Below are 23145 nucleotides of genomic sequence, written 5' to 3' on the forward strand. Positions count from 1 at the left end.
CTTCTAGAGAGAGGACAGTTCAAAGAAGAAAAGGGGATTAGCAGTCAAGTTTCTTTGGAAGATAGTACATGGCATTTGGTTCTGACTTTCTTACAAACAGCAGCTGACAAAAAGCATGGTAATCATTTCAGTTATTTGAGGCTCTTCAGTTTTAAAAGCATTTGGAAGAATAGGTCCAATTATAACAAACTGGTAATTGCATAATTAACTTTGAAACAAAGCATTTTGCTCATGATAAATGCATTAAGAGCTGAAATACATGAAGACAAGCTATTATGTTTGTCAACTTGTCAGATGGGTGCTGAAGCCTCCTCTCTTAATTACAAGATGTTTAGCACAGCTCAATATAAAGCTGGAATGTGTTTCCAGTGGTAGCACATTTCATCTGAGATGATTACCATGACAAGGCAGGAAAAGGGAAGGGGACTAAAAGCAGTGATTTATAGACGCTCTAATTTTTCACTTAGAAATTCTTCCACGCTATCTGTATTCCACTTGAGGATGCTCAGTTCTTCTGCAATGTTCCCACTGTCATCGAGCAGCTTCAGTACAGGGTCAGAACCACGCACATACTCCAAGGGAAGAAATGAGAGTCAGTTACCTTGGGCTGGATTAATGCTCCTCCCCCAGACTGATTTAAATTAAGTAAAAATAGCTCAAAGCAAGAATAGTAACAAGTCCAAAGAGTGACATCATGAACACTTAAGAACAGAGCACTAAATTACATCAGAGTATTCTGGGTAAACGTTGGCAATACACTTTGTGCTAAGAAATCAACCTCAGCTTTGGCTTTTTAAAGCTTAGACTTCTTCAATAAACCCAAACAGACAAGCTTGGTTGCTCCTGACAAAAAATACAAGTATTCCAGTGCCCCCTCTTTTGTTCTGATTTTATGCATTTCCTTTCTAGGGTTTAACAACAATGGATTCTACTTTTCTGGAGCAAAACAGATCTGTAAGGATCAAATTAAGAAATTAAGCTTAGGAGATGAGCCTTTTAGCTTGTTTTCTCCTTCTCTCCTCCAGTATTTTTTCACCTACTGTGCAGATTCAAAGGAGAAGGTAGATGGTCAAAGCTAGAGCTGGTGTGCATGTGTATATGCAAAGGAAAAACCAGTAGAAGGGGAGACACCAGACAGAGGCTTTAAAGATGGAAAGATGCTGAAGTCTGTACACTCCACTAGCAGCAGTTGGCCAGTGTTTGCAGCTATGGCTTTCTTGCCTAGTCCCAAGAAAAGAGGGTGGGAGAAAAGAAGGAACCCTAAGAGACAAAGAGGCCTCACTTCACAAGCAATTAAAACACATAAAGGGCAGTAAGTGTCTGAGATCCAGAACAGTTATTTGCCTTATGTAAAACAGGCAGAAAACAGCTTCAGTTTAGACTTTTCACTTGCATTTAATGTCAGAGAGAGGAAAGTGGAGGAATAAGTCAAACGAAGGGGTGAGAGGATGTCAAGGTTGTGTGCGTGTGTATGTTTGAGCAACATCTACTTCTTGTCCTTGGCCCACTGCACAACCTAATGCACATGCAGGGGGCCAATGCCATAAACCTAGCTTTGAAAGATGGTTTTCTACTTCGGCTGGTTTAAGTTACTGAAGCTGGATTTCTGAATCAAGCACCTGAATTATTTTTCTCATATAATCAGTGGCCTTTTTAGCTTTTTAGAAATTTCTGGTCACTTTCACAGCTCTAAGTTACTTCTATCAGTTTCTAATGTAATCCCATTCTTTCCTGCTGCGTTGTATCTGTGCTTACAAGGCTTTGCTGGGAACATACTACTTTAATGCTTCTGAAGACTCACTAAGTCACAAATTCTGTGATGCAAATAAAAACTTCACAGTATCAGAAGGCTCTAACCATTTAAGTTTATGGAAAATGTTCCCCAGGAGTATTGTACCTTTCCCTGCTGAGCTAACCTAGAACCTAGTTGATCTTACTTGACCAAGCTGGTGGCATCTCTAATCCATTTTCCAAAAGTCTTGTACAATAAACACAGATCCATTTGCACTCATTTTTTTTCTGGCAGTGCTCTACACCAACTGCACTCGAGACTGCTTTGGTGTTCAATACAGCTACAAAGCTCAAAATAAAAGTGAAACAGTCAGACATGCAGAAGGAGAGAAAGAAACTGGAGGACACAGAGACATGAATGCATGAGACAGAGGAAATCTGTTTGAGATGGAATCTGCTGCTCAGAAGACAAATCTCTTATTGCAGCCATGCATAGCTATGAAGTGATTCCAGATGGTGCCATTTGGTGAATGGAGATGGGAGCTCAAGAGGTGAGAATCAAGCTGTGTATGTGTGAAGTATGCAGGAAGTTCATACAGGATTTTAAGAGGAATGTGAAGTTTTACACCAGATCTTGAAACCAAAGGCTTGTTTCAGCTTAAGGCAGTGCAACTTATGCAGCTTTGCATATATGCAGGTTATAATAAACACCATTCAGCATATGCATTTCTATAAAGCTGGATGTTTGAAGACTATAAAGAAAAACAGCATCATAGGAACACAGCAACAAAATTCTGAGAGGGAGGAGAGGAATCTAAGAATCACTCAATGTATGGAAATGGCAGCTCCAGCTCCACCAGAAAATGAGGGGAAAACAGAACAGGAAAAAAGGAAACTATGGCAGAATAAGCTTGAATAAATCCAAAATATCCAGAGAGTAAGGACAGAATGCAGGTGCTCCTCACATTCTTTTGCCAATGGGTACCAATTTTTTTCCCTTGGATTAAAAAGAAACAAACAACATCACCACAGATTGGTACCAAGCAGTTACTGAACAATAAACCGGTTAGTATCAGCAGCAGGAACTTGTAAAGATTTATACTGGCAATGCCCATGTATGTCCTCTGCTAAGGGATTGCTTGATCATTAAATAAGGAACAATCCACAGCAGGACTGTCTCCATCAAGCTTAATTCTTCCTAACAACCTAAATGAAAAAGCTGGGTTACTACTCACCTTGATTTGCAGTCCCCTGAAGAGTTTTGGCTTGTTACTCCTGACAAAAGCTATGGTTGGAAGAAAAGAAAGAAAGATGATCAAGCTCTTCTCCACTTGCATAAAGCAGAATTACATTCAAGGCAGTATTCCCTGAATCATTTCTTTTGGAATGATGTTTTAGAAGATACTTTAATGTTAAAATTCTTAAAATCCTCACAAAATAATATTCAGCCTATCACACCTAAGGCATGCCCTGGTTTTGCTAATATTCCAAACAATTTGCTAATGCAACTGTGTAAAACAGTTTACCTGCAGGTACCACTGCCAGGCTCCAGCAGACTGACCTGTATGCTGCTGTGATATGCAAATGTGATGAAAAGTGTTTGTTAGAGTGACCAAAATCAGGCTGAAGAGAAGCTTTGTGAGGGATGCTGAATATGACATGCATCCCATCAGTATGCTCACACAAGCTGCAGCACTGCAGGTGAAAGGAGCACAGAGGGAACTGGGGGTAGAAGTGTCATTCTTGGGAACAAGACAGTCTTATCCTGCAGAGATCTCTGAGGTTACATGTTGAAAACAGCAAGAAAACAAGAAGCTGCTATCTCCTCTTGCCTCTCCCCTAAAGGCAATCAGCTTTAAGATGGACTCTGTCATGTAGCTACATGGAGAGTTAAGGTCAGAGGTGGGCTGCTGCTGAATAATCCTTCACAGCACAACCCAGGCCTTGTTTTAGTGTTAACTTAGATGATATGAATTATTCCAGGACAAAGTGTAAGCATAATCCCCTACTTCCAGACATTTTAGCCTGATGAATGTCCGAATTCCACAAGTATTTATAATTTGTGTAGAAAATTATAGCTTCATTCCTCCTTTTTTACATTCAGGTTATACTAAAGGCTGCCTTTAGTATCTGTACTGACATTAAGCAGACTGGGGATCCTTGTCAGTACAGACGGACTCTTCCAGAGGTGCCACCTGCATGTTAAAACTGCTTATTCAAGGTTAGACAACAGTGACTCTCACAAACTGCAGTGTATCCAGCTGGTGTGCATGGAGATGAGAGTAACTCAGGACTAATGTTTCATACTGTCTCACAACATGTAGTGCTTTCCTCAGTAATGGTCAGGCTGTCCCCTGGCACTTTTATACCTATCTTTATATCATTGTAGAGTTACCTAACACTTTCTCATTATATGTATACCGAGTGGCATTTATTTTCTCCTCTCTCCCACTGTGGTCCCAAGACAGATCAAAATCATATCCTCTGCTGGCTGCACCAACCACTACACAGTATAAACCAGTCAAAAAATACCAGTGGCCCATGAGCTACCAGATATACCTGACCCCTGAAGAAAATAGGGCCTGTTTCCATTCCTTCTACAGATCTATATATTAATGTCATCCTGTAAGCTGTATTTGGCTAACAATTTCAAACAGCACTAAATAACCAGTTCTTGCTCACATGATGCAATTCAGTTCAGACTCAGAGACATAATTTTCCGTGTTTCCCATGTCCTTGTGACCTGTTAGCTGTCTCAGCTGTCACCAACAGTGGAAAAGTGCACAAAAATGGCAGATATTCCTTATTTTTTTTTAAAGTCCACAGCACATTGAACTGTTTCATGGGGAATTTTTCCACATTCTCCTTTTCAATTTCAATCTAAAGCTGCACTCAGCCTCTAGGGCTCTGTATGAAAAGGAGGTTCTAAGAAGTAGTCAGTACAGTGGCTAACTGGAATTGCAGAACTTAAATGGCAAGAGAGCATAGTGAAATGGATAAAGTTTCAGAGGCAAATCTGAACTGTGGACTTTAATTGTATTAAAGAATAGCCTTTGGGGATTACCTCGAGTTAAAGCTTGTAAGTGGTGTGAGGATTTGTTACTTGAGTGACAGATGAAGGCTCATGTGGATGTGCGTGGCTGTTCTCTGGCTTCAGCGTTGGACTTGAACAAGCTCACATGAAATGGCGACAGAATGAGGTGGAAGGCAGCAGTATTGTATTTTGTCACTTTAAAAGTAGCTATTACACACTTGTATCAATGTCAGACGTCCAAATTTTCTGAAAGCTGAAGCATTACACAACATTTTCCCTGCAGTTTTAGACAGCTGGAATAAAATCCATCTCTGTTAATGGCATATTTATTTCTAATGATGATCATAGCCACTTTCTGCATTAGTCACCTGAATTTGCAATGCAACAAAGAGAAACTCTCACTGTACAAATAACTTCATTTGTATATCCTGACCTTTGGCAACTGAAGTGAGAAACTAACATGCTGACATGCTTTAAAAGTACAGATTAGCCCATCAAACACTATGGGTTTTTTTCTCCTTTGCAGAAAAATCACGTCCTAAGTTGAATGAAACCGATGGGGTTAGGAAGTCAGATGTAGCTACAGCGTGCATTTTGGGACATGTGGCTGGTTGCTTATCACGGGATGGGGTGCACATGCTTCACCTTCAGCACTGCCCCAACGGTTTCCCTTCTGTACCCATTATTGAATATTTTGACGTTGAATGCTAAAATCTGAGCTATCTCCTCATTTTCCTCTCCCTGTAGAAGCTGTAGGAATTACACACAGCAGAGAAACAAGCATTTCTCTAACTCCTGGGTTACTCATAGCATTTATCTAGCTCATGGGCAAGCGGGGAAGGCATTTTCCACTTTGACTTCTGTAAGATGAAGTCTGAGCTTGGTGCCGTGCCACTGTGTTCCAGTGAATTAAACAGACTAGAAGTCAGAGCTGTTCTACTGCCAGCTCTGCAACTGTCCTTTCACATGATGTTAAAGAAATCACTTCCCCCTGTGCTCTTACATAGCGTGTGCAATACCAAAGCATATGCCTTCTGTTTGAAGGCCATCCTGAGGTGAGCGTATAGAGTACACTTGATTGCCATGCAATCAAATGCAACTAAAAGGTCAGAGAAAAGGATCAGGTGTACGTGAGTATTATAAAGCCTGACCAGCACCGAAACTGTTTTGCAAAGAAAGGTAGTACCAAACAGTGCTTTTGAAGACCCAAGAGCATCCTCTGCCCTTGAACAGAGCAGAATGGAGAAACTCACTGCTATTCTTATAATGTCCCTTTGATTTGATATATATATATGACATCTCTGTTTTGGGAAAGTCTGTGAAAGCAAGTTTGTTGTAATTAAAGCCTGGAGTCCTTAGTGCAAATGACTAAGGAATGTAAGCATCACTTAGGCCCAAACACAGGGCAAGCCTGTGCACGTGCACACACTGCACTGTTCTCTCTGAGGCACAGTAGGATACACCAGGAAGAAAACTTCCTGACCCCAAATGGACACGATACCACATCTCTCCATGCAGAGATGCAGATCTATATGCTAGGACTAACTTCTTTGTAAACAGAGCTGACTACCTACTGTTATAGATTAAGGGCATGATCCAGACCACCAGGGATACCTACACTCAGGACTATTCACATTATTTAGATTACTGTTTCAGAAGCAAAGATCTCCTGCTTGATCTGTAACTGAAAATATACAAAGCTATGTTAAGAAAAAATTAATCTCTTAATACCCGAGAGCCAATATACAATGGCAGTAAAATCTCACATTAGTTTTCATATGACTATGCGCAGATAAGTATTCTTAAGCTTGTCTATCTCTACATGCATCAGAAGGATTATAATGGCCTCAAATCAGAAAGGCCTGGAGGAGATTAACAAAACCCTGTCTCTATTTTATCAGTTTCAGATTTTAACAGCAGAAAAGCACAAGTCTGAACTAGTCACATCTTCAGCACAAGGTCCACAATAAATATTTACTGCCCAATTTTTCCTCCTGGTAAGCTACAGCATGTCTTCAAATAAGAATCTAATGTGATTAAGCATCTGCTAGTAATGGAAAAGTCCACTTGATCAAACTTCTGATCTTTCTGGTGTTTAAAAATCTGCGCTTTTAGTTTAGATTTATTCCATTGCTGTAACACAAGGTCTGTGTATGCCCATAGGGATTCATCCTTTTTACACTGGACATACCCTTCTCCAGTTTATGCTATTTTTTGAGTAAACAGAACCCTTTAGCTTCTTCTAACCTCTTGATGCTGTGAATGATACACAGCTTCATATTATAGGTGAGTCTCATTTAAAATGCTGATTATGCAGTGAAAAGCAGTGTGGTACTTGTCTGATGAAGGTGACTGTCCCTCAGCATTACACTAAAATCACCCATTATGTGATCAGGGCAAAGAATTGTTAGTGTTTCAAGAGCAACAGCAGAAAGGAGTAAGTCAGGAGTAAGGAGGAATGTTTCAAAACTGGCGTAAAGGATGATCTATATTGAGAGATCTATACTGAGAGTCTTCTTGTGATGTACTGAAGTGTTTCACACATGGAATTAGCAATAGAAAGCACGTGAGTTATTACAAGCTTTCAAAAGACATCTGATCAAATAGTAGCACGGTACTTTGTGCAACTCAATGCAGCATAAACAACTGATTTTTAGAACTCACAAATAAGCAAGACTACATGTATATAAAGTAACTGCAGTGATCTAATAGCAATACAGAAAAGGAAAAGTAAAGTACATCTAAGATTATCTATACATAGTTGTTCTGAGTTACTTTCAGTGAGCAGAAAGCAAACAGTATTACTTTGCCTAACTCAAGGAAATAAAAGGGTAATTTTTTTAATTTGGCCCTGAATTATTAGACACAAACAGCTGGAAAGTAAAAAAAAAAAATTACTAGAAAAATAAATCTGTGCAGAATGTCACAATTTGTACATAAAAAAATGATACGACAAACTAGACCATTTTGCACCCAAAATGAACTCAAATAAAACAACAGTGTTATTGAGGCATTACTGATTATCATGTGGACTCCTGGGCTAGCAAAGTTAATCTCCTCACACCCTTGAACTGGGGAAGAAAAAAAAGCTTTGCCCTGGCCTTCCAGTCAATTAACTAAACTGTGTGTGGGTAGAGGTGGCAGGAGAGGGCCTAGTGGCAGGGGGGTTGGAACTAGATGATCTTAAGGTCCTTTCCAACCCAAACCATTCTATGATCTGTGAACTTCCCTGAGTTGTAATCTGCCTTAAAGTCCTTCTTTTACTTGTTTGTCAGCTGGCCTTCAAGCAAGGAGGTATTAATACTGGCTGTGGTAGATGGAGATAATGCTGTTTGTGCGATTTTATGTCTTAAGCTAGGTTAGTCTTTCTTCTCTATGGCCAAAGTACAGCATTAGGATCTTCATTAAAGAAGCCAAAGCACTGCTATCATCTAAGCTCTTCCTCCATTTATAAGAAAATTGCATTTTAAACTTCTCACAGATGTTTTTTTCCCTGCAGCTTCCTCCCACCACACACTGATGGTTCTGATTTTCCTTTCACTACTGTCTTCCATTCACTTTAATTGACTGTCATTATCCACTGACAAAACAATTATACTGCAGGAGCTGTGAAAAGAAAGTAATTCCATAGTGCACAATATGATTTCATCTATCAATTACTTGAGACCAGTTCCATGAGTCTCAGGTAATGCAACTTTCCTGATAGGATATATGAAATTTATGACTACTTGTAGTAGTACTTAAAAGCACATTTTGTCATTCAGCTGTGACAGTATTTCACATTTGAAAGAACATTAGTGGCTTTACTTACCCTGGACTTGGGGGAACCTTCCCAGTTTTCATCCACATACCTCTAGGACAGCTCCTGCATAAAGCTGTAATAAAAAACAAGCAGCTGTTAAGGACAGAAAAAAATAATCTAAATTACTTCTGATATGTTTTATCTGTTGAATTGTTTTTCTTTGAGGAGACAATACACTATTGTGTTGATGGTAACAAGCAGGATCCTAAATTGAATTGTCTCTGACTTATGCAACAAGCGACTGTTCATTCAAGATATGTGGTAATTTTCTTTTGTTGTGTTAAATACGTAAAACCAGGAAAAAGAATATCATTTGAGATATGCAGTTGCTGGAAACAAACCTTCATTAAAAAATAATGCAATCAGAGATGTTACAATGGGAATTATGGACTAGTAATAGGAAAACTATTTTTTCCTCCCCAAAGATGCTAAGAAAATCTCATTAAGTGAAACTTCAGTCTCCGTTTTAAACCTACCTTGGACAGTGAAATACTGTTTATAGTAAAGGTAAGGCAGTGACTTTAGGCTTCTCATTTGGGCTAACTATTAGTATTTTATTGTAGTTAACTGTGATTGCAGAAAGAGATCACGTTACTAGGCCTTAGCTGGGCTAACTTTGATGCTTGCACATAAACGTCAGTCACTTCTGTCAGCTGTGCAAGATACTGTGAAGTTAGGCATCGGAATCTTACACCTAGTTGTCAATACTGTGTACCAAGTCATGTCCTTCTAACCCTGAAAACACACCGTTTGTAGTGTAGCTGACAGAAGAAGCTTCAGGTAAAAATTTCTAATTCAATTCATTACCTTCTATAAGCACTGAAGACCTCTGCTTTCATTGTCAGTGTTTGCGTAAAAAATGTACAAGCTGGGACATAGAAAAAATACAACCTGACTGCAATGAAGTAAATTCACGTTTCACTTAAAATATGAACTGTGAATATATGTAATGAAAAAGCTCTTGCTGTGAAATTTAATGCATACTAACTCTCATGAAACAGGAGAGGTGAGTCATGAAAGCAAACCACAGACAATACCACAGCAATCTCAAAGACAAATTAACTCTATGTGGGCATTATGGGCAGCCAGGAATACCCCTTCACTTCAGAATACAAATCTTCTGAATACCGGTACAACTCATTATTTGCTTAAATACTATGAACTGGAACATAAAAAACCACCAGTAATTTGCAGTTATTTGAGAAATAACTTATTTCCTGACATGAACTCATCAGAAATCATTGCTTCCACAGGAAACAGGACAAAAAACATTGAACTGCGCTGCATTGCCTGTCCAGAACAGCATCTCAGCAATTTGCTTCATTGCATTTACATTTTCAGCTAAATAGCAGATTTAAGTTAAAAATAGGATTGGACTGTTCAACCCCAGGACTGCTATGATGAAACAATATGCAAAAGATCAAGAATACAGCATTTCTTTTAAAGCTTTTTTACACCACCCAAAGCAAGATTTTAATTAAAAAAGGCACTAATAAGCAGCTCAGATACTTGCTTGCATAATTAAAGTGCCTCTGGAATTAAAACATGAGAAAAATGACAGAGATAGGGGAAATGTGGAATAGGGATAGTACAAATTTCAATTACCTTGTCTCTATTCATTATTCTTTAACAAACATTCATCAACGATTATATCAGCAATCTGGGATAGATTTAGATAATAGCTCACACACTGAACATTTATACTGGTTCTCTGATACTGACAGTTACCTGCATTTTTCCATCCAGTTAGTATAAGGAATTAAACAACTAAAGAACTAAGTACACCCCAAGCTAGGATGGGGTAAAACAAGCATTTGTTTCAATTCTCATTACTGCAAATAATTCTTTATAGTTTATTTCTTCCTTTCAAACAAGGATTTCTATGGAACAAGATCACTCTGGTAATCTAAAACATGCTAAGACATCTTGTAATTACAAACTATGTCCAGTTTGTAACTCCCAGCCAGTATCTGAATAGAAGTGAAGTTTATCAAAGAAAACAGCTCATTTCTTGATGTCTGTATTTTGAGCTTATGACTCTGCCATAATTGAAGCCCAACTGCGCTGGTACAAAGAAGTTCAGATTCATGCTGGCACAAACAGCTGCTCTCGGCCAGACAAGAAAAAAACAACCCCCAAAACCCTGAAAAATCAATTGGCTTCATTTATAACTCTAAACAAAGGTGTCTTTTGCAAGAAACACAGGTTTATTTGCATCAGTTAGGCCACAACAAAAGCAGACTTGTTAATATCTAGTGCTACTACTATCTCATCATGTCCAGAGCAGATGTCCTCTGAAGTTCCTTATGAAGGCATTTACTGTGTTTCAAGTGTTCCTAAGGGTGACATGTATCACTCAGTGTGGAGGCACACAGACATGTCTGGTCAGTTCATTACAGAATGCTTAACTCTGAAGTTCATTTTAAGATAATGCTTCACTTGTTGTAGTGCTGATGGAAGAGAGTTTAGTACTACAAGCAATGAAATAAAGACTCTAAACTATTACTAGGGTCCACTCTAACATGCCAAACAAGCGCTGCTATGATGGGCAGGCTGATTCATGTCTACATCTATAAAAATAACTTAGCTTTGTTTATAACATTCTAATGGTATGTTTTCTAAGGCTGTGGTGACAAAATCCCTCCTCTTTTACAAAGCATCAACTCAAGTTAACAAATTCAATCCAAAGCTTATTGTAAGCACCTGAACATCTCTGTAGGAGTTCACACTGATGTAATGAAGATGGCTCTTCACAACTGAGAGGAGGAAAACCGTACTATCGGTCATGGCTGCTTTAGTGATGAAGTGGTAATGATAACAGAATAAACCACCATTTACCTAAGAGCAGTGTTAGATAAAGATGTGTAGTGTAAAAATAATTGTTCCAGCAATTGAAAACAATGAACCTGAACTTAGGTGAACGAAAGTATTTAACCTGTTATTAGGAAAGGAATGGAAGTAATTTATGCAAGACAAAGTTCATTTCTAAACAGACACAGTATTGTTATCACAATTACTCATGGTGAAAACTCCAGAAGGAAGATTATGTTCCTGCTATGTAACTGGTAGTTTCTACAACCAAACAGGAATTCAGATCAAACTGAACTGAAAAAAAATGGTCCTGAGCAGAGATTGTTTCTTGATCATAATAAAATGATGTTAGGTTGAGATGACCAAAAAGGTTTTGTAAAATACAATGAATTCTGCCTCATTTTACATCTACAGCACCTATACTTTGCATACCGGTTTCTTTAAATACTAAGCCAGACCCTGCACAGGTTACAAAGTGTCATTCAAACTGGATTTGTACCCCTGTTTGCAATTAGCTGAGTGAAATTCTAGCACCATCATGTCTTAAAACATGCAATGGAAGAGGCTGTTAAGGTAAAGCCATGCAATGGTAAATAGCTATCTTGTAGTATCTGGATTCTCTCCAATACTGCATATTTTCCTCTCCAACTATCAAACCATTTAAAAACTAAAGTTAGGCTCTGAGATCATGCCGTACAAAGCAATTTATGACTGTTGCCTCAGGTACAGGACAATCCTCCACTAAATATTTACCAACAACTAATCTCTTCCCAATGCAAACAATATTTGGTTTTATGAAATTCATCGCAATTTTGATTTCATACTCCTATATAAGCAGATCTCCCAAAGAGGTCTCCTCATCCCCTATCAACTCATGCTGTTATTTTACTTCAAGGGAAAGTCAGGAAAAATACAGATGATATTATTCTTCTCAGCCAAAGTACCCTGGTATGTGCAAACTGGTATTGTTTTCAAATAGGGTGCCTGATCCCTTGCTTGAAAGTCATGCAATCTCATTTTTAATGTGTTCTACCCAACCACGAAGCAAAACAAGTTAATAACTGGTATTTGTTCTTCTGAGAAATGAAGTCACAAGGTAAAGAGATTTTGGTGCAAATCTCTTCTGCTCTTTTCTAAGCTCCTATGACTATCAGTTTGTTTGTTACTTTAATAGAAAGCTGGATTAGTTACAATAAAGGAATACACACAGAGAAAAATGCAAGGAGAGAATGCAGGGTGTTTGTATGGACAGTTAGTTACAAGTCTTCAGAATCACTCTGGTCTTCCCCTTCCCTGGAAACAGAAAATGAGCAAGAATCTGTGGGTTAACACAGAACAGTCAGAAAGCCTCACTGCCAGGAACATTATGAATTACTGCTCTGTCATGTGGAAAGCCAGTAAATCATTGCTGCACACATACATACCATTCACAACTGATGTCATCAGTAAATTCAGCAACAAAGAACCTACTCCCATTCACAGCTCATTATCCTGTGAGGGGAGATGCGGAACTCTAAATAAGAGTTTGGAAACAGAGAGTCAAACAGTCAAAAAACAGTTATGTGAATTACTGCTATTCCTGTAGTTAGTGCTATGTATTACAGGCAAATTCCTGTGAACAAAGCTGAAGCAGAATCAGAGCTCTCATTTGTTTGCAGGGAAGAAAATTCCAACTGAATATAAGGGGGGGGGGGGGGGGGGGAGTTACAATAAGGGTGTCTAAAAACTGAAATAATTTACTAAGAAAGGCTGTGGAATCTGTATCCTTTGAGATCCTCAGATCTTTGAGCTCTGCTTTGAGGAAGAGATTCAGCTTCTTTATTCTGTATGTCATAGTAGTGCACAACTAGGTTATGTACAATCTTCAGCATACAGAAAATGTGTCACCCATCTAAGTGTTTTATTTTTTATCTCAAACATTATCTCCTCCTTGCAGTATTATATAAACATCTTTGCTCTTTAAATCCAACAACTTCCCCTCCTGGCAAACTGTTTTTTGTTAACTTTGCTGTCCGAAATCATTTGGTGTAGGCTCATGTGAGCAAGAGACCTGGCACAAGGGCAAGAGAGAAAATGCAGAAGCTGAGCAACCAACTTCAAATCTTTGCAGTTGCAGCAGGGATTAGGTGCTGTGAATGCCCAGTTTGAGTGGAAGTGGAGGACAGAGCAGAAGAGAGAAGGGTGGCAGAAAAAGGGCTCTCACTTGGACTTAGTGAACAGAATTATGTAAGCTAAAAAGTACAGGCAATGTAAGTTCCCATTTTGGAATATACTGTCCAAATTAATTGCTACCTAGCCATCTACTTACCTCTACATGTAGAAGCCCTGAGTATCTCTCTTATTCTCAAGAGTATGTTCTTTAATTAAAGAAGAAAATGGTAAGAACAGAAGTCATCAACTATTTGTTTGACCTTGGATATTTAAGTAATGTGGAGACTTTATACTTTTGGAAGTTGTTCCAACAAGCGTAGAGTCAAATGCCAGTGTTTTATCCAAATGAAGGAGGTCAGACTTAAACAGCTAAACCTATTCCACTCCCCAGCACAGATGCACATCAACACCTTTAACTCACATTTAGCAAATTCACATTTATGATTTCCCTAGCCTTTTCTTTTTCACAGATAAGACTAGAAAGAGGTCTTCCATAAGTAAGGCTTGCCCTACTATAGGGCAGATAATGTATTTTATCTGAAGTTTATCTGACAGAGATGAACCACTGGTGAATCTGATCCAAACAAAAGATGGTAAATCTCTGTCTTAAGCAGCGACTAGCAAGCTGCACCTTCCTTATCCAAGACTACTGTTTGTCAACATTGTTTAATTGCTGATAACAGCATGTAAGAAGGAAGGGAAAGAGCGTACCTGATAAAGTTCTTGAGAAGGAAATGCACTTTAGCACATTTTTATATTAATATTTATATATTTATACTCAGTAGTCCCCATAACATTATTCTACTGTGAATATTATCAGACACTTTTTAGTTAAAAGCAAACTTGAAATGTGATCATTTGACATATTAGTCTTAGAGAGTTCTGATTCTTAAAATATGCTGGCATTGAATTATGCTATTTTTAAAAGTCACACTTGGTAAAAACAACGAGCATGAACCACTTTATGTAGCACGTCAGAAATAGGGAGTACAGCTGGGCAAAAGCACAATTTGATTTTTACAGAGCAGACAAAGGATTTTATAGAACACATCAAAAAGCAGAAAAAGATGGTTTGGTTTTTTTTTGAGAAATAGCTACAATAATTCTAATTAATTTATTCAAGTCTTGGTATGACTTACACTGACGTTACACTACTGAGATGTCAATGAATTCTAAACAGTCAGCTATTTTTATCCATCGAATTAAAAAACAAGATATGAGACTGCTTCATTGGCTCTATTCATATGAAGAGCCTCTGGCAGAACAAGCAAGCAGCCAACAGGAATTTCTGAGTGTAGCACTTTAATTAGTGAAATGGAAAGATAAAAAAAAAACACAACTGAAAAATGAAACTAAATTGGGTCACACAAGAGCAGCCTAAAGCATAAAAAGCATTTCAAGTTATTCTGGTTGCAGGAACTGTTGTGAGTTTTGTAAACTATTTAGAGTTTTAAAAAGCCTTAACAAGAATGTCACCTTATTCCTCCTTGCAGTTCCTAAGAGTACACTGAAAAGTTGTGTAGGGTTTTAAGAGAGCTTGCCATATTTCATTATTAAAAGTAACACACAGGCATAATTGCAGTGACACGTTTATTAGTAATACTAAACTAAATATTCAGTTCATTTCCAGGAGGGATCTAACACTAATTCCACACAAATTACTGCTTTAAGGTTATGGTAAAACTACATCATAGAGAAGATAAGTATTATCCATTAGGATTAAAACTTGTTCTGAAGAACAGTTTCTGCATACATGCTCATCTCCTACCCTGTAATGTTTTATGCCTGAGTGACTGTTTTGCTGTGAGTAACAAATAAGGTACTCTACAGAAAACTGCATTTGTATAGGTATATTTTTTACCGTTCAGTGAACTTGAGTCATCTTCAGAACAGGCCAAGCTGAATATTAGCAGCTACTTTTACATGGGCTAGGTAGGTATAATTCTCTTTTGTGTATTGTCCGTCACCTCTGTATTTTTCATCCACAAAACCCTCTGGTAAATTGTGTGATACTATGCAGAAACAGGCAGCTGGTGTGGAAGAAAGGGTCAGAGCTCAGGCTTCATTTTCAACAGACTAGAAGGTCTATGGTTTTGCAGTGTAGAAACAGGCTGCATCGTTCATGTCCTGAAGTGAGTTCCCACAATTTCAAATATTGACGACTTGCAAGGAAAAGGATCTTAGGCTGATGCAGTGAAAACAGGGTCTGATCTTCCTGCAGATAAGGCAAAGTACCTGGTTAAGTACAGCACCAGTTCCAATGTAACAACTAGGGAATAAGTCTGCAACCTATGCCCAGCTGCCACATGTCTATTAATGAAGGCATGCTTACCCAGCAGTGGAAATCCATAGTAAAACTGTAGGAGAAGCTCTTCTGCTGTGCTTTGACTTTTTCCCCCATTTTCCAAAGCATTTTAGGATGCATTCTTAGGATTTTCTTGCCAGTTTGTTCTCAGTTTTCAGCATTTTTCAATGCTGAGAAAGCATAATACTTAAAGGTCACTAAATACCACTGTTTTCTATATCTCATCCATTCTGCTAATGGGGTTATGTCCATAGACTTGCATTAACTTTCAAACAGCAACCAAATACTGACAATCATTATAGGTTTGGGTAAGATGTAGAATTGGGATCTGAATGTAAAGCAGTGATAACCAAAGTTGAAGCTGCTCACATTTACTTCAAGTGAGTATTTCACAATACTTTCATACTGAAATGAAAGGAAGCTTTTATATTTACTGCTACAGGAAGAACATTAAGTTGGAAGCCTCTCCTCTTGCGGTACAAGAATCCATTTCAGGTTTCTGAACTATTCCAGTTATTTATATTATCACATCTAGTACAAGTTTGCTGAAAGATAATCCTGAAGTTCTCATTATCTGAGCAGTGCAGAGCCCAGGTATTCCAATACATTATTAAACCATGCTTTGACAGCTTCCAGTTTTTGACAACCCTGAGTGTGTGCACAGGAAAGTAGTTAAAAATTTCAGGACCTTAAATGTTCTTGCTTAAATTTGTCCAGTGCAGCAGTTACTGCCCACCTCTATGGAACTTTAAAAGCATGCATAGAGACTTCTGTATCATCATGTTAGTTTATGACTCTACTATAAAACAAAGCCATTTAGAAATAGTGTACGATAGACACATATGATGTTACCCGTGACAATGTGTCATCTAAATCATCCATTTTTATGGCTCAAATTTCCTGGCCATCTCTTGCTTACACCTAATGTCCCACTATCTAGTTCACCAAAGACCCCAACATTAGAACATGACAAATACTTGACAACAGAAATTTAAAATGCTGAGGTTTAACACATCTTAGTGAGCAAAATGTATTTCAAAGCTCCGTTTAGAAATACTGATGACTTTTAAGGGTTGTAGCAATCCTGCACACTGCAACTGTGCCATTTAATGTTTTGCAAATTTCACCACAGAGTTCATTCTTAAAATCAATTTGCATTTTGACACACATATTGTTGCGATACATCTAAGATTACAATATACAATTAATGGAATATGCTTATAGCAGTGTCTGAAATGATCACGCAGCATAAGTGAAGCTGCAGATGGAGTGCAGCTATTTTCAGCTACTGCAAAATATGGACAATCTCTCCTGCTACTACAATTTCATGCACAGTTAGCTTCACCTCCATTTCATCCTTCTACATTTTACACACCAGCAGTACTCTGCATCTGACAGACTGAGGCTTAAAACTTGCAGCTGTCTGAAGCAATACTGTTTAAGCCAGCTTCCGAATTAGTCTGAAAGTGAATACAAAAATCTCTAGAGGAGGAGCAAGTAACCAAACTTATTCTTCCATTTTGCCCACACTACAATTCTGAAGCAATTGAAATGTTCACTGGCCTGGCGTCAGCAGAAGTTCAGAGCAAGACAAATCCTGGGTAACAAGAGCACCTCACAGCTATTTTCCACAATATCAATTCACAGAACACTGGACCAATAACAAGATGAGGATTAACAGACATCTGTCAAGGGTGTGAAACAGTTGAAATCTGTAAACATCTCATTTGAGGCTGCACTGATGCTATGGCACAAGGTATTTTTAGGACTGGGTGTATTTCACAGTTCATCTGTGAAAAGTAGAAATGATATTTTAAATTCTCATTTCAAACTCATAGCTTATAGCAAGTCATGCTATAAACTAACTCTGGCTTTTTCTATTTCTAACACTTTCCACATACAATGAGAATTAATTTACAATCCTGAAGACTGTCCTGGAATTCTAATAGTTAGCAAGTCTGCCTGTAGCACAGACTACCAACATGCTGTGTCACGTGATGGGAACAAATACCTATGCACATAAGAAACAAGCTAGGTCCACTGGAATCATGGTTCAGAAAGACAGAAAAAAGATCCCTGTACTTTGAGGATGTTCCAGCATGTAGTTACAGCATTAGCTGTAACCCACAGCACCACTGCTCTGGATCTCAGCAACATCTAAGGTTTATGATCTGCAAGTCAGACATCTTACAACTAAATACAGGTTTTAAAAGAAAGACTAAAAAAATCCCTCAAGCAAGAAGGCTTGAGGAAAAGCCTAACCCCTAACAACCAACTTTAAAGATGTTTAACATCCATTCATTCTCAACTATCACATTTTCATTAGCAATAAGATTTCAATGGCAACCTGAAAAAAAAACCAAACCTAAGGAAAGGTAAAAAAATAGCAAAAAACAGCATTCAGTTTTTCTATTTTCCATGTATAGCATGAGAAAACTACTTTAGCAAGAAGCTACTATAAATTATATTGGTAATTTTTATGCAAGAATAAAATCTTAAGCTCAACTGCAGATAGCCTGCAACCAGCACAATGTTAAAACACAAGTCAATCCCAAATGTGAGGATTCTGAATACAGTCTGGTAAGATAATATTTGTGGTCATTTCTCCCAACACCAGTTTTCTACTCCATAGTCTTCAAGGGAAGTTACTCAGTACAAGTTCAAATAACCAAAACCAACCCCAATCAGCAAATCCCTTCTGAAGCAGCATTCAAAAGAAAACTAGAAATGATGCTATAATTTAGTACTCAACCGTATAACCATCACATTAGAACAGTCCACTATTTCTACTCACATACAGTATGGAAAGCTGGCATTCAAGCCAAGATGTGAAAATGCATGAAAACAGTACCACAATCACTCCTAGCACTCAAGCTGATACTTAACATGCTGGCTTCTAATCTCAAGTATCATTTGTATTAAATGTCTTCAAAAATGTCACAGAAATAAGAGCAGATAAGTAATGATCAAGATGCACATGGAACTGTGCTATAGCAGCAGATTACTTATATTTACTGAAAAGCACAAGCAGAAAATGAAACTGGGTAGGCCAACACAAAGAGACTAAAACCCCCAAAACTTATACAATCTCGTGGTTCCTATGAATATACAACAAATTCTGGTTCATTGTGAAGGGATTTATCAAACAATCTTGAAACCACATCCAGCCCTATACTATTTGTTCTACTGCATTCAGCCTGACTAAAACAGAAAAGTTCTGAGACTAAAAATATGCTACAAAATGGCATTTGAATAGTCTTACACAAAAAGTGTGATTACTCACACAATGAAACCTTGTTCTGATTGAGGATCATCAGTGTCAGTATCTTTTGATTTAGATTTTGTTGTTTGATCCAACTTTCACGAATGTAATGTTTACAACACAGAGTTATACCCTTGAGTGAATTACTGATAAATTGAAAAAGATTTTCTTTTTCCCCTCAGGTTACGTGACAGAAATGCAATACAACTCCTCTAGTTTATTTTCCCAACAAATGACAACAGAAATTATCCTGCTCCACAAAGTCTTGTGCTACATCTTATGCACACTGACGTAAAACTGTAAAAATATCACCCGAACAAATAAAAGCATCCACTCCTCACAAGAGGACAAGAAGCCTTGCTGCTGCCACCAGAACTGTCACAAGTTGTGGTGCACAGACACAGCACAGCTGGAGACCCTTCCCTGGTTTTTAATTCCCTTTTATTACATTTCATCAGATTTTATTCTGAAACTTTTCAGCTTTTGCGTGTATGCATATGTATACATATGTACATACATACATATATACTGGAGCATTTTCCAGAGACCAACTTTCCTTTCCAAGATTCATATATCTAGCAAAGGAAAAGTCATAGATACCAAATCCCATAAAGACTGTACTGAAATATTACTGCAAGCATTCTTTTGTCAATATATGAAACAGCACAGTTTCATATATTAAGACTGCCTCTTAACAGTCTCTTAATATTAATGCACTGATTATTTATTCTCTGCAAGCCTCAAACACTTGCTTCTTGATATTTATTTCATCTAACACTAATCAGTGATTATGTTCAAAATTATAAGCAGACTTTATTAAATATTATGTTGAATTAATTGATGGGAGAAACCTGTTAGATTTCCTCATTCATTTCTTGTTGTCAATTATTTAACTACCTCTTAGCCGTTACAAATTTCAGCATCTCTTCTTCCTGAAATCTCTACTTTCCTGATAATTGACTGGTCTTCAATGTATTCTGGAATAATCTTAAATTACAACACATTTGAAAGCATGTATTCTTTTCAAGAGTTCTGTAAAACTTCTTGATCTACCTTAATCCGGATATATATTTATTTACTACAGATAAGGGAAAGGTTTTGCATAGCCCTACTGACTGAAACACAGCATGGGCTTGGAGCAAGATCATTCCCAGTATTTCTAGCTGTTTGAGCCTAGCTGTTCTCACCACTGCAGAATGGAGTTGAGCACTCCTGCTTCTGTCATTCTTGTGTCACTTCAGAAGATGACATACAGCTTTGTTCCTTGGCACTGAATTATCCTGGCCATTACACTAGGGTCAATGACCAAGCAATAGCCATGATCAAGAACACCAGTCTATGGTCTTTTTTTTTTTTTTCCCCCTCTTCAAATCCCATATATCTTCCAATCTAAAGAAGCTGGACATAGCTCCCATGAGCCACTTCACACTAGAGAGGGGCTGTCACAGAACCAAAGACTTTCCTACTCATACAGTGACGTTATTTCAGAGCAGTATGGCAAGTTTGCAAATCTAGACTCCTCTTGAGATTATAATCCAGATTGTCATATATTTTTAAAATGAAAAGCTTCATAGACATAACAAAATGTGTTAAATTATTCCACAAAGGATTTGTTCCAAAACCTACCTTTCTAGTTTCCAACTGAGCTTCTTCTTGGCAGCACTGCCTGCAGAATGGATCCAACCGATTCAGATTGAACTGTCCAAGAAGGCTGCAAGAACTGCAGAGCAAGTTACTGGAGAAGCCCAGCTCTCTGCAAGCTTCTGATGACAACTGTGCTCCATAGGCGCTTATCTGAAAATCAATACAATGTTATACCTTAGTATTAAATTAGTTGTTTAGAAAAGGAAGGTTTAAAATGCTTCAATAACTAGGAAGAACAAAGTTCTTCTGTGACTCTTCTACAACACCACCTAATGGCCTGCTCATAAGTGCAAAACAACTTACTTTGAAGAATGGCCTTTACCTAATAGTGAAATCTAGAAACTCATTATACGTATATTTCAAGGTATCAAACCTGCCAGAATTCATTTACATACACTTCTGACAACTCTATTGTTTTCCTACTGCTAGCTCCAAATTAAGAAAAACCCAAATATAATGAAACAGCTGAAATGCACATGGCTACAGATCTCTAAAGTCTGCTCTTCCAAAGCAATTAGAGCAAATTTCGTATCACCAAAAACACACTTGGAAAATAAGTAGAAAAAGCACAACTAGGGAGTCTTGAAATGGAACAAACTGCTCAACAAGGCATCCAAGTAAGATTTTAATTTCATGTTTGCATTAATGTTACAGGAAAATTGTGTACTAAAAATGGAAGTGTAGATAAAACCCTCCAATTCTGATTTACCAGTAATACATTAAAATAGGTAACTCAATTACATGTAAAACACTGGTTCCTTTTCTGAGCAGCAAAAACAGTTTTACGAATTACCCCAGCACTTAAGTGCTTTTTGGGTTTTGTTTTCCCATTCCCCTACAAAAGGATTTAGCTTAAACCCTTTCCTTCCATCTGTATGCTTGGGTGGAGTTGGGAGATGCGAGAGTGGAAATTAAGAAAGGGGGAAAAGGAGACAGTTTACCCTGAGATGCTTCTCAGTCTGGTTGAAAAACCTTGAACAAAACCCACATCTAAACTGGTAACAAAACAATCAGCAGGCAAATCTGTGCTCAGAAAAGAGACAATACAAGCAAACAGGACTGGATGTTACCAGACCAACAGAAGAGCTGTGCTGGACCAAACAGAAAAAAACACAGAAGAAAAACTAAGTTTGTCCTTCAGCAAATCAGACTTCTCTTCACATTCACCCATCATTTAATCTTTACAGCGTACTCGAGTAAGGTAGAGACAAGCCCCATTTCCTCCCCTGAAGCAGCCAACACACTGCCAAAGGAAAAACATCTGATGTGACAGATAGGAAAAATAATAGATTAGGAATTAACATAAAAATATCAGGAGCCTCAGTTAAAGCACGAGCAGAGAAGTATAATATACAGAAAATGCTCTTTTTCTTCTTCCTACAGGACACTGCTAAAGTAATTTCTATAATTCTGTAAGTATAGAATTCTTTGTTTCTATAAACAAAAATGGGACCCTATCTTACTGAAATAATCTGTTATTTAGCCTTTCCGAGGGATACTGGCCATAAGGAATTTAACACCACCACAGTAGTATAGAAAAATCTAATGAGGATGCCAAACACTGCCAAAGCTGCACCTTAATTCTTGTTCACCGGTGTCTTGTATAACCTCATGTCTCTGGAGCTGAGGTGATTCAGAACTTTAAGGGCATCGGGTGCCCTAAAAGAGAGCTGATCTGTCAGGGAAACATCAAGGGACAGCCTGCACAGGACAATCTTCAGGTAGAAACCAAACCCAACCTACTTTCACTTTCCAAACCTATCCTTATCTTTATTGCTAAGGAAAACCAGTTCCTGGAATTTATACCAACACACAAATCCCACCAAAAACGGGCAAGGGAGCCTGTAGATTTATGCTGCGAGTAGCTGCAGCACCCACACCTCTCGCCGTTTCCCAAGCTAACAGAGTAAACCGGGGCCGAAGCGAGGGTTCAGGCTTCAAAATGGGGCTTTCGCCGTCTGGAGGAGTGCTAAGCAGCGAGAGCAGAAGGGAAGAAGCAGCAGCGGAGCACAACCGCTGCTAAACAGAACACAAGGAGCGGCCACAGAGGCAGAAAGCAGACGAAACACAAAACGATGCCTCAGGGATGGGATGGAATGGGCAGGGCAAGGCCCGCTGCCACCGCCTTCCGCTACGAGACATGTCTCACTCCTGCGCCACCCCCCTGTTACACCCTGTCTCCGTCTGGAAGCCACAGGCGCACTCAGGCCCCTAACGCACGAATAGAGCGGAACGGCCTCTCACCGCCTGCAGCCCCACCAGCAGCCAGAACCAGCACCACCCCAAGGCCGTTTTCTCCCCGGCCGCCGCCATCTTGGTGCCAAATCGCTCCTGCCAGCGTCGCCGGGAGGCCGCAGAAGGACCTCACCCCTTGGGGATGCCCGACACGCTGCCTGATACGGGAG

General features: G+C 38.6%; 1 protein-coding gene across 1 annotated transcript; it reads right to left on the reverse strand.

Moving 5' to 3' along the window:
• Nucleotides 1-349: 349 nt before the first annotated feature.
• SELENOF (selenoprotein F) lies at nt 350-23136 on the reverse strand. Its single transcript, XM_061462190.1, has 5 exons — nt 22985-23136; nt 20723-20890; nt 8577-8640; nt 2967-3016; nt 350-572 (listed from the first exon to the last, which is right to left on the reverse strand). Exons 1-5 carry the CDS (start codon nt 23051-23053, stop codon nt 441-443), a joined length of 483 nt encoding a protein of 160 aa, XP_061318174.1. The 5' UTR covers nt 23054-23136; the 3' UTR covers nt 350-440.
• Between the last annotated feature and the right edge of the window lie 9 nt (nt 23137-23145).

Source organism: Pezoporus flaviventris, unplaced genomic scaffold (genome assembly GCF_033815535.1).
Source record: "Pezoporus flaviventris isolate CSIRO_AGI_PZ_B2104156 unplaced genomic scaffold, CSIRO_AGI_Pfla_v1 ptg000001l, whole genome shotgun sequence".
NCBI classification, from domain to species: Eukaryota; Metazoa; Chordata; class Aves; order Psittaciformes; family Psittacidae; genus Pezoporus; species Pezoporus flaviventris.